A 12,914-nucleotide genomic window follows, 5' to 3' on the forward strand; every position below is an offset into this window, starting at 1 on the left:
TGGCTGCACCAATTTACATTCCCACCAACAGTGTAGGAGGGTTCCCTTCTCTCCACACCCTCTCCCGCATTTATTGTTTGTGGATTTTTTGATGATAGCCATTTTGACTGGTGTGAGATGATATCTCATTGTAGTTTTGATTTGCATTTCTCTAATAATTAGTGATGTTGGACACCTTTTCATGTGCCTCTTGGCCATCTGTATGTCTTCTTTGGAGAAATGTCTATTTAGGTCTTCTGCCCATTTTTTGATTGGGTTGTTTGTTTTGATGATATTAAGCCTCATGAGCTGTTTGTAAATTTTGGAGACTAATCCCTTGTTGGTTGTGTCATTTGCAAATATTTTAACTTTTTTTGGCTGTACTGCACGGCTCGCAGTATCTTAGTTCCCCAACCAGGGATCAAACCTACACCCTCGGCAGTGAAAGTCCTAACCACTGGACCGCCGGGAATTCCTTAACAGCATTATTTATTTATTTATTTAAAGAGCCTTTTTAAAAAATAAATTTATTTATTTTATGTTGCGTTGGGTCTTCGTTGCTGCGTGCGGGCTTTCTCTAGTTGAGGCGAGCGGGGGCTATTCTTTGCTGCGGTGCGTGGGCTTATCATTGCGGTGGCTTTTCTTGTTGCAGAGCGCGGGCTGTAGGTGTGCAGGCTTCAGTAGTTGTGACTCGCGGGCTCTAGAGCACAGGCTCAGTAGTTGTGGTGCACGGACTCCGTTGCTCTGTGGCATGTGGGGTCTTCCCGGCCGAGGGATCGAACCCGTGTCCCTTGCATTAGCAGGCAGATTCTTAACCACTGCGCCACCAGAGAAGCCCCTAAAAGCACTATTTTTAAACTAAGGTATGTACATTATTTTTTCAGGCATAATGCTATTGCACACTTAATACACTACAGTATAGAGCAAACATAACTTTTATATGCACAGGGAAACCAAAAAATTTGTGTGAATTGCTTTATTAAGATATTCACTTTAGGGCTTCCCTGGTGGTGCAGTGGTTAAGAATCTGCCTGCCAATGCGGTGGACACGGGTTCGAGCCTTGGTCTGGGAAGATCCCACATGCCACAGAGCAACTAAGCCTGTGTGCCACAACTACTGAGCCTGTGCTCTAGAGCCAGTTGAGCCACAACTGCTGAGCCTGCGTGTCACAAGTAATGAAACCCGCATGCTTAGAGTCCATGCTCCGCAACAAGAGAAGCCACCACAATGAGAAGCCCGTGCACAGCAATGAAGACCCAAAGCAGCCAAAAATAAATAAATAAATAAATTTATTAAAAAAAAAAAAAAGATATTCATTTTATTGCGGTGGTCTGGAACCGAACTCACATCTCCAAAGTCTGCCTCTAATGTTTACTGAGCACTTAGTATATGCCAGGCAGTGTGTTAAGTGCTTTACGTTAATTACCTGTTTAATCTCCATAACAACCCTATGAGGAAGGTATTGTAATTATCATCATTTTATATGAAGAATCAAGCTATAGAGAGGATAAATTGCTCAAAATCACACAGATGGGAAATTAAATATTTTGCTCAACTAAAGATGGATATAGGTTCCTTTTACTCCAAGAATCTCACAGTATACCAAAGAAGAAGACATTGATATGAATAGTAATAATAGCTAACATTTATTAAATGCTTATAATTAAATGCTTTACATGGATTATCTCATTTAATCCTCAAAGTGACTTTGTTAGGTTCTATTGTAGAACCTAATTGTTGTAGTGATGAGGAAACTTGCTTGAGTTGAGTAACTGATCCAACTGGAATTCAAAATCAGGCAGTTTGCTAGGGAAGCTCACACTGGTACCTGCAACACCACCTGACCTCCTTGATGGGTGATGTAGAATCCAGACTAATGCACTGGTGGAAGGAAGCTCCTTGGAGCAGGGGGATATTTGAGTTGGGCCTTGAAAGATGGGTAGGAGCTCACCTTTTCCCATACCCACTAAGTATACAGTGTGGTGAAGAGACAGTTGTGGGTTGAAAGCTCAGCTCTGCCATCTTCCCAGCTGAATTACTTGTGTTTATCTCCTCCATTCCCCAGTTTCCTTAACTGTTAAATGCGGACATTGAAAACTATTCATCTGAAACGCCATGAGGAATAAATGTGACTGGATATAAAAACACTCAGCTGGATATCTGGCATGCAGCATGGGAGTTCAATAGTTGAGATTATGGACAGATGGGTATAAGACCAACAGCTAGTCCCTACGGAGCACTTTCCATGGGCCAGGCACCATTCTAAGCATTCAACATGGACTTATTTATCAACAATCCTATTTGCTTATGAACAATCATAACTATTATAGGTACTATTTTTAGGCCCAGTTTTACAGAGAAAGGTGAACACAGCGAGGTTAAATAAGTTATCCTGAGCTAGCAAATGACAGTGGCAGGACTGGAACCCAGGCAGTCTGGCCCAGAGTCCACAGACATAGCACTTTACTGCCTAAATTGCAGAGAGTGGGGTTGAGACACTCAGCCAGCAGCGCCATAGAATCAGGAGTGGGAAGAGGAAAGTGTGTCACCAGGGGAGGCTTTCTGGAGGTGCCATCTTGTCCTTTGGAAAACCTGACTTCTTACTTAGTGGCAATCATAAACAAACACAAACCACCTGGCTTCTCAGATGGGGTGAGCAAGACTTTCCAAATGGTATGTCAGGGGTACAGGAAACCTCAGCTTAAACATGGCACATACACCCATTCCATAAATTCTTATTGTGTACCATGAGCTGTTCTATGAGCTGGGAATATTAGCCATAAGCAAAATTAAACAAAAATCCCTGCCCTCATGGAGTTTTTGTTTGTGCAGGAAACAGACAATGTGCAAATTATAAGTAAGATATATTTCAGAGGGTGATAAGTGTTATGGAGAGAAATAAAGTGGAGGGTAGAATAAGATCCAACTGCTTGCAGTGTTGAGTAGGATGATATTTGGGGAGATTTCTCTGAGAAAGTGGTATTTGAGCAAAGACCTGAAGGATTGAAGGGAATGTGAGTTGCAGGAATTCCGGGGGAAGAATATTCCACAGAGGGAGAAGAGCAAGTGCAAAGGCCCTGAGGCAAGAGTGCATTTGGCACATTCAAGGAATAGCAAAGAGGCAGGTGTGGCTGGGATGGAGAGCAAAGGGGAGAGAAGTAAGAGATGAGGTCAGAAGGGGGTGGGGGTGGACAAGGGAGGAGAACACATCTCTACCCATCTTCAAGATCTGTGTGTGTGTTATAAAAACAAACGAGTATAGAATGCAAAATATGCTTGCATTTCAAAATTGGAATATGAGACTTGAATGCAATATGCTTGTGGACCCTCCCCCACATACACACCCTGTTTCTCTCCCTCTCTCCCTCTCCCCAGACTGGCACTGCCCATCCATGTGAGCCACATGGGGTTGAAAATTGGGAAACATAGGTATTAGTGGTTGTGATCAGGTTTCAAAGCACAGGCTCTGGGTCTGAGCCTCGGCGATCATCTCTACCTCAAGGCTCTGTGAAGGAGAATGTCACTGGCTTTCTCTCAGTCAGGATCTGAGTCAATAAGGCCTAAAAAACCCTGGCCTGCTCATCCTTCCAGGCCTTGGTCATCTCCATATTCTGGTGCTGTGAGGCCAGCATGGGGCCGTCAACAGACAGTCACTGCAGGTAATATTCGCTGATTCAAACTGAATTTGATAAACCTCGGGCACACCTCTGAAAACAGGACCACCTTGAAATATTCCTTTGCCTCAGGGCCAGTCTGAGGCCATCTCTGAGGTTCCATTTGATCATTTTAGACCTGAATCTTCTTTGAACTGTTTCACTATTTTGGTTTCTTTTCAGGCAGGGAGAGACTGGAAGGGAACTTTGGTTCACTTTCCTGATTCCATGAAAAACTAAGACTGGATTTAGTTCAGAGTCCAGCCAGACACTTCAGTTTTGTTTTTGTTTGTTTGTTTTGTTTTTTGGTTCAAGTCCCCATCTAGGGGACAGCCTCCTAGCGTTTACTTCTTTCCAACAAACAAGCTGGTCTTGGAGGCAGTTGAATATGATGCCATCCTAGCCTACAGGGGTGGACAGGGACAGTACAAGACCCAGTGCAGTGATAACAGCTATCACTGACTGAGCAGGACGTGTGGTAAGACATGGACCAGTTACAGTCCCCACCCCCCCGCCATCTGGAGAATGAAACTGAGGCTTAGGGATTTCAGGATCTTGCAGTTTCAGGACTTAGTCTGACTCCAGATCATGTGCTCTGGGGTAGGATGCTTCTTTAACAGAGTCCCTGCAAGAATCTTTGCGCAACTTGCTATAGACTGGGAGAGGGAGAAACTGCAGGTTTCACTGTATTTTCACGCATACCTTCAGTTTGTTCAACCGTTCTGACATGTGCTATGCACTGCGGGTGTGGAAAGACAAACCTAGGGCTGGCCCTCTCAGGACTCAGCCTTCAACTTAAACTGGAAGGTGAGGAGGAGTAGCTGAGTCATGCATTACCGAAAGTCATAAGACGGGACAAGTAACTGTTTCCAGAGGGGGTGACATTTGCCCCAGGCATTCAGCAGTAGCAAACCCAGACCCGGTGCCTGGCTCAAAGTATCACAGCCCCTGTCCCCAGTGGCTTCAAACCCCCGTACAGTTTTTCCAGTTTGAGGACCACCTACATCAAAAATGTCCTGGTGCTATCTTTAGCAAACAGTAGACTCTGTTGTTAATCAGCCAAATGTATTCATTGACTAAGATTGAAAGTGTAGGTAGATTTAGAGCAACAGTACCAAGTAATAGTGAAAAAAAAGAAAGTCCTGGTGCTTGTTAAAATGTGAATTTCTCCCTTCCCCACCGGAGGAGAATCAGAGAATTGGGTAAAGCAGGTCTGGCAAACCACACTCAGGTTTGCCCGGTGAATGGGGAAAGAAATCACGCCAGGAAAGGGGAACCGTATCGACAACGGCTTGGGAGTTCGTTGTAGCCTTCAGGCACTGGGGTTGCCGTTCAAGACTGTAGGCTCTCAGAGGAGAGGGATCGCGTCCGTGCTGTTGATCGCCGGGGGCCTGGAACAATGTAGGGCCTCATAAATATTTGTGAATACGCTGGTTCCCAAGACAGAAGTGACGGGAGACTCAAACGGGAAAATGAAGAAGTCAGAGGAGGGAAAAAACGGTGTTTCTAAGGGGATGAAAACTTTCCCAAAAGGGAAAAGGGAGCTCCGCCTAACACAGGGCGTTGGGGAGGCGACCTCTGCGAGAAAGGGCGATGAGTCCTGGGGGCTGCAGCGGGGGAGAAGACGGGAGGCGCCTTCTTGCCTCTCCAGGCGACGGAAAGCTGAGGTCACCTGGCACAGCGCCAGCAGCAGCTGCGAGGACGCGCCCGCGCTTCGGCGGGAGGCGGTGTCAGGCGCTGGTCCCCTTTCCCTTCCGTCTCCTCTGGAGGCGAGGCTCAGAGTCCCGCCCACCGCCCGCCCAAGCCTTGGCTTCGTTCGGTCCCCACCGAGGCCACTCCCCCGAGCCTAGGTCAAGCCGCCTTAGCTGCCTCGAGGAGCCAGAGCGGTCCGTCCACCTCCCTCACCCGAGGCCGCGCCCCCGAGCCCGGGCTGTCCTCTTTCCTCACGGGAGTCCCGAGACGCCGAGCTTTGGCCCCGCCCCTAACGAGGCCCCGCCCCCGGTACCCCGCCCAGCGACTTGAAAAGGCTGGGGCTGCGGCTCACTTGAGAGTCGCGCGCTGGGCGTGGGGCGGTGCTGAGGAACCGACCCTGAGGCGCCGAGGCTGAGGCGAGTTAGACGCCGGGACTGTCCAGGGAGGCGCAACGCGGCGGGAGCCCGTAGCTAGAGCAGCCCCGGAGCAGAAGCAGCCGTCGCCGACCGCGGAGTCCAGCCGAACCGGCCATGGCGTTGTCGATGCCGCTGAACGGGTTGAAGGAGGAGGACAAAGAACCCATCATCGAGCTCTTCGTCAGGGTGAGCGCTCGCCTCCGTCCCACCCCGCCAAGCCCCCGGCGCTCGCCCGGCCGCGGGGGGCGGTGGCCCTGGGCGCTCCTCAGCCGCAGCGCCCCCGCGCGGCGCCCCGTGCCCGGGCCGAGGGGGAGCGCTGCTCCCGCGCCCCCGGGCCATTGTCTTCGGTCACCCGCGCCTTGCCGCCGCCGAGGCCCGTCGAGGGAGCCGGGTTGGGACCGGGACCCCAGAAAGACAGCACTGCTGGACGGGGGGGCACCGCCTCCCGCCGCGCTGGCCTCGGCGGACGCCGCACCGTCGTCCCGCGTCCGGGTGGGACGAGCTGCCCCCCTCCCCCCGGGTGCCCCGGAAGCCGCCAGTCCCTGGGACCCGGGCACGGGTGTGTCCTGTCACCCCCTCTCCCCCGCCACCGCCCGGACGCCCGACCTCACCTCACCCCACCCCAGCCCTCGGCTCTCCCAAGTTCACCCCCAGCCCGGGGAGGCGAAGCCTCGAGCCCGTTGTGAGCTGATGAGCTGAACTTATTTGAACGCGTTCTGAGCGTTTCGCTCCCGGCTGGTAGGAAACTGTAACTTTAATTTTCGATTCCATCTGAAACAATTTTTTAAAAAGAGCAGACATTCCTGGGCCTCAGGAAAAGACCGAGATTCCCAACTTGTGTTTTTCTGTCTTAGTTATTTTACCACCATCTGATTTTCTTGTTTCTCAAGTGCGAGTGTTTTGTATGATGCAACATTTTGGCTGCTCCCCTCGGTGTTGCTGCCTCGGGAAAGATTGTGTGTGCCCTTTTGTTTTGAAAGAAGAACTGATGAGGGAAAGAACTCCTCACTTGCTTGGGCTTTAAAGGGTTGATTTTTCCCTTCTGGTCTTTTCAGTTTATATATCCTGAAACTACCATATTTGTAGACAAGTACTACCTCTAGCCCTTTCCTTTTTTCTTTAATATTTTTCGTTTTAGCAAAGAAGAAAGATAGAAGTTATGAACATCTGGATTCAACTGCCTTCCTCAAAACTTCTTTAAAATCCTCGAGATTTTCTTTCTTAGTCACTTACTTAAGCAGGCTCTATCAGAACCAAGCTCTGAATTAGAGAGTTTAACAGAAATCCAGAACAATTTTATTCTTTTTTTCCTGAGTTTTTATTTTAAAGAACGGGAGACACTAAAGGGTGTGTTTAAGACATGGAAAGAAGAAATGATCTGCAAGTGATGGAAACAGTGTTTGTTTTAGGATTTTCTTTCAGTTATCAGTTTTAGAAACATTTTGATTCAGGGAACTGAAACAACAGACAGGTATAGAACCCCCAGAATATCTTCAAAGAGTCTCAGTTGCTTCGAGTGGCAGATATAGTACTTTGAGATGCAGGGAATGTAGGAAGAAACCTGAAATAAGAAAAAAGAAGAAGAGTGGGTCAGAGATAAATGTTCAAAAAATTTCACTGAGCCAGGAATAGGAATGAATTTCCATAAATTCAAAAACAGTGTATCTACTAAACACTTAAAAAACATGTTTCTTAAACATGTTACTTTAGAAGTATCATTACATTTAGTGTCAGATAAGGGTACTATCAGTAATGGCTTCTTTTCAGCATTGTACTGGAGGTCTAGCCAATACAATAAGACAAGAAAAAGAAATAAAGTATATGAATTAGAGATGAGGAGATCAATGCTTAATGCCCTACTTACTATTAATTTAACTTTTGTTAGAAGGAGAGAGGTGTTTCCCAAACTTTAGTCACTTGCATACCCCTTCTTAGTTTTCCATATATGTGTTGAATTGGTATTATTATTTACTAAATTCAGCCCGTTTTTTAAAAAACAAACACATTGCCCTAAGCAATACCTGTGAAAATGTGGATTAGGTGTGGTGACTATATTTCTTATATACATAACTATTTTGTGTGTGTGTGTGCATAACTATTAAAAGAAAAAATGTTCGTGAGCCACCTAAAAGCATCCTGCTTATCACTAGTTGTAAGCCTTTGTCACTGGGCTTGTTGGCAGAGACCAGGTTCAAGTCACAGTTCTGTACTCACTGGCTGGTTTAACCTGGGCAAGTTGTTTTCCCTCTCTGAGACTTGTTTTCCTCCTTTGTGAAGTAAGAGATGCAATGTTTTCTGCTGTCCTGTGGTTCGGCATAGGTAAAACTTTATACTGATGTAAACCAGCATAGCTGTTTCAAAGGGGAAAAAGGGGCCAGGTAAATTGTAGTAAAGAGTGTTCTTGATTTCCAAAATCTATGTGTGGGAAATGCAAATGGGGGAAAATCCCCTTGTAAATACAATTATTTTGAAAGCAGTGAAAGGGCAGAGGCTGTGGTTGTCCAGTGTGGTGTGTTAAGCAGTGTTAATTATTCTGCCAAGAGATATCTGAGTTTGTAGCAGAAAACTATTATCTACACTTAAAGGAAATGAGTTTAAAAGTGCCACCTGTTTAGGTAGCATTAAATTGAACAGAAATAGGCTAGGACCTTCCCAACTAGTGTGACTGGACTCACAGCTACATTTCTTTCCTTGTGAGTATTGTTTTTGTTTTTTTTTTTTTTTTTTTTTTTTTTTTTTTTTTTTTTTTTTTTTTTTTTGCGGTACGCGGGCCTCTCACTGTCGCGGCCTCTCCCGTTGCGGAGCACAGGCTCCGGACGCGCAGGCTCAGCGGCCATGGCTCACGGGCCCAGCCGCTCCGCGGCATGTGGGATCTTCCCGGACCGGGGCACGAACCCGTGTCCCCTGCATCGGCAGGCGGACTCTCAACCACTGCGCCACCAGGGAAGCCCGTGAGTATTGTTTTTGGAGTTGTCTGTCCATGAGCCCAGTGAATCCTCATCACTTGTATAACAGCAGTGCTCCATTTTTGTTTGTTTACCCCAACACCTATAGGATAGGGTACCCTCCCAATAGTAAAAGAGGCTTACAGAGGCAGTCATCCTCAAGAGTTAGAATGCCCTCTTTCCCTACCCTGTGGGGCCTAGTAGATGTATATATTTTGATACACCAGCCCCACTTGGGGACCACTGATTAACAGGGTGAAGTTCAAACCCTTTAGCAAGGTCATAAGGTCTCTTATCTGCTGCCGGGTTTCTAATCCAATTTGTCCACTTACTAATTGTGTGTCCCAGGACACATAAACCTCTCTGCCTCATCTGCATAGGTGGGATATTAATAGACCAACCTCATGGGATTAAATTAGTTAATATATGTGGTGATAATAAGCTTAGAACAGTGTCTAGTATACAGTAAGTAAATAAATGCTAGTTGTGTGTCATTTTGTATATACTTATTTGTATGCTCATCTCCCCTGCTAGATAGGCAGTAAGTTCCTTGAGGGTAAGGTCTGTATATTGTTCTGAGTCAGTACCAAAGAGGGTACCAAATAGTTGAAATGAGATTGTTTCCTTCTTTCTGAGCATTTTGGTGTCAATATATGTGTCTGGCATGCTTCGGAATTGAGAGCTACTTACTTATTAGAGCCTGGTAGTCTGACTCTCAAACGTTGGTCCTTCATTTGTTCAACTTTGCCTAGCCTCCATCCTCCAAAACTGTGTGGTCTTATCTATCTTTTTTCCCCTCCATTTTTTTGGTACTTCTGAGCTTTTCATGTATCTGCCATATATTTTCCGCCAATATTTCTTCTTGGTTACGTTCAGAATTTGGAAGCCAAGATTTCTGTATTGGGTAAAAGTAAATATTGTGTTGAACAACAAAATGAGAGAAGTTGAGAAGAGACTGAATTTTTGGATTTTTCCTTTCCTTGTATATGCCTAACTCCTATTGACACTGCTGCTTTCACCCAGCCCCGACTAGAATCTTTGGTATGATGTGATGGTATTTCTGATTTTGGTTTAGGAGGAGTCCCTTTGCAGAGTTTAGTTTTATTGGTTGGAATTTAAAGTTGTTGGCATGCCATTTTGCATTGGGACACTCACTGTTGGCAGTCATCCCTAAACTGTTAGAATTGGGGTGGTGTAAAAAGTTAATCTGGCGCAGAGTGGCTTAACACATAAGAATGCTTCTTTTGAGATATTTGGCAGGATTTTTAATGTGTGTGGACCCTGGAGCCAGACTGCTTGGCTTGAATCTGGCTTCTAGTAGTGTGTCAGGGAAGTTTCTTAAGTTCTCAGTACCTCAGTTTCTTGACCTCTAATGTCAGGATAATAATAATAACACAATTTTATAGGGTTGCCGAGGGGATTAACTGGTGATCTATGTGTATTAATTAGGGTAGTCTAAGCTTCTGTAAGAAATACTGTAATCTGCTCAAACAGTGGTTCAGACAAAATGGAAGCTTATTTCCTTTCTCACTTAGCAGCCCAGGGAGGGTGTTCTAGATGGTGGTGGCTTTTCTCCTTAGAGTCATTTAGGGACCAAAGTCTTTCCAGCTTCTTTTTCCACCAACCCCCATAGCACTGTCCTCCGAAGTTGACAGAGCTGGTTGCTGAGAAGTCCTGGTTGCAGCAGTGGGAGGTGAAGAGTATGGAGGAGGCTCATCTCAAGGCCCCCAGCCCAGAACTTCTTCTACCTGTCACTTCCTTTCATACTCCAGTGGGGAGAACTTTAATCACATGCTTTCGTCTAACTGCAAGGAGTGCTGGGAAATATGATCTAACCATTTATCAGTCTATGTGAAGTATTAGGAATAGTGCTTGGCACACAGTAGACACCTATTTTTGTTGTTGATGATAGTATATTCTTTTTTTTCTTTTTTCTTTTTCTTTTTTTTGGCCATGCAGTGTGGCTTTGCAGGATCTTAGTTCTCCGACCAGGGATTGAACCCAGGCCCTTGGCAGTGAAAATGCAGAGTCCTAACCACTGGGCTTCCAGGGAATTCCCAAAAGTATATTATTCTTTTTTTAAAAAAATATTTATTTATTTATTTGTTTGGCTGTGTCGGGTCTTAATTGCAGCACGGGGGCTCTTCCTTGCGGCGTGCGGGCTTCTCTCTAGTTGTGGCTCACGGGCTCCAGAGCACATGGGCTCTGCAGTTGTGGCATGCGGGCTTTCTAGTTGTGGCCCAAGGGCTCAGTAGTTGCTGCTTGCGGGCTTAGTTGCCCCGTGGCATGTGGGATCCTAGTTCCCTGACCAGAGATCAAACCCACATCCCCTGCATTGGAAGGCGGATTCTTAACCACTGGACCACTAGGGAAGTCCCCCCTCCAATAATATATCTATCTATCTATCTATCTATCTATCTTTTTTTTTAAATAGGCTTTAAAAAAATTAATTTATTATTTTTGGCTGTGTTGGGTCTTCGTTTCTGTGCGAGGGCTTTCTCTAGTTGCGGCAAGGGGGGGTGCCGCTCTTCATCGCGGTGCACGGGCCTCTCACTATCGCGGCCTCTCTTGTCGAGGAGCACAGGCTCCAGACGCACAGGCTCAGTAGTTGTGGCTCACGGGCCTAGTTGCTCCGCGGCATGTGGGATCTTCCCAGACCAGGGCTCGAACCCGTGTCCCCTGCATTGGCAGGTGGACTCTCAATCACTGTGCCACCAGGGAAGCCCCCTCCAATAGTATATTATTCTTAAATGTGGGCTTCATTAATAGAATTCAGGGGATTCTGTAAATCCTTGAAATTACATTTAAAATTCTATATTAGTCTTTTTTGGGGCGGATTAGGAACCATTATATTTTGGGGGGATTAGGAACTATTGTTCTAAATGGTGGCATTCTGAGTGTCGAACATAATTCATACAGGCAAGGTATAGAAGAAAGGTTTGGGCTACATGATCGTTAAAGTCACTTCCATCTTATTATCTGTGATTTAAAGCATTTGTTGTCATGAAGGAAGTGCCTAATACTGAGTTAGGTACTATGGGAGATATAAGAAATTATTAGGTACTATGGGAGATATAAGAAATTATTAGGTACTATGGGAGATATAAGAAATTATTAAACATTTTCTACCTTTAGGTTTATAAATTTTATTGGAAAGAAAACAATACAGGATGGTACATGCTTAACGAGCCAAGTGTGTTTCACATTAAGTTGGGCCAGGACATATGGGGAAAGATGGAAGTAAGCTTTAACTTGACCTTGAAAAAGTGGCTGGAATAAGTGCATTGGGAATAACCAAGAATGGGAATATTAGTTTTGACACCATTCGTAAACTCGTTATGCAGGAAACAGTAGACAGATGATACTTTCGAAGAAGAAGGACCCAACAATGATTCAAACCCATAGTGCCAGGGAGAGAAGTTATTCAAAAGTTGAGAATGAGACTTTTAAAACCTAACTTTTAGTCTTGTTTGTCCTCCCAACACTTCCCTACTTTTTGGATTGCTGTCTATTCAACAACTTCCCAGCAGCATTTGGGAAGGTGCAAATGGATTGTACAGATGGACAAACTCTCAGCTGTTTTTTTACAGTATAAAATGGGAGTTCTTTTTCTTAAAAATTAATTTTATTTATTTATTTATTTTTGGCTGCGTTGGGTCTTCATTGCTGCACACGGGCTTTCTCTAGTTGCGGCGAGCGGGGGCTACTCTTTGTTGAGGTGCGCGGGCTTCTCATTGCGGTGGCTTCTCGTTGCGGAGCACAGGCTTTAGGGGCGTGGACTTCAGTAGTTGTGGTGCATGGGCTCAGTAGTTGTGGCTTGCGGGCTCTAGAGCGCAGGCTCGGTAGCTGTGGTGCACGGGCATTGTTGCTCCGCGGCATGTGGGATCTTCCCGGACCAGGGCTCGAACCCGTGTGCCCTGCACTTGCAGGCGGGTTCTTAACCACTGCGCCACCAGGGAAGCCTGGGAGTTCTTTATATTTTGTTTTGAGCGCAGGCTTTTTTTTTTTTTTTTTTAAACACAGACAGGTGAAATAAATTTTCTATAGGCAATGATGCCGAGAACTTTGTTTTAATAATTGAACAAAAACTAACTCAACATCAAGAGAGTGTTACATTGGATGAATTGGTTTGACATTCATTTGAGGTTTCCATAGGGGAAAATTCAGGAGATAGAAATGAATGTAAAAATGTGAAGTTAATGGGAACTCTATTCTTACTATGTTTTGT

At 45.7% G+C, this 12,914-nt stretch overlaps 1 protein-coding gene across 1 annotated transcript in view; it reads left to right on the forward strand.

Annotated features, from left to right (window-relative positions):
- Positions 1 to 5,855: 5,855 nt before the first annotated feature.
- CLIC4 (chloride intracellular channel 4) overlaps positions 5,856 to 12,914 on the forward strand; it is a gene marked incomplete at both ends in the record, with an annotated part of 82,310 nt that continues 75,251 nt past the window's right edge. Inside the window, one exon of the mRNA XM_079698302.1 lies at positions 5,856 to 5,927. Coding sequence (XP_079554428.1) covers positions 5,856 to 5,927 — 72 coding nt within the window. The remainder of the gene's footprint in view (positions 5,928 to 12,914) is intronic.

The sequence above is a fragment of the Hyperoodon ampullatus genome (genome assembly GCF_949752795.1).
Source record: "Hyperoodon ampullatus genome assembly, chromosome: 2".
NCBI classification, from domain to species: domain Eukaryota; kingdom Metazoa; phylum Chordata; class Mammalia; order Artiodactyla; family Ziphiidae; genus Hyperoodon; species Hyperoodon ampullatus.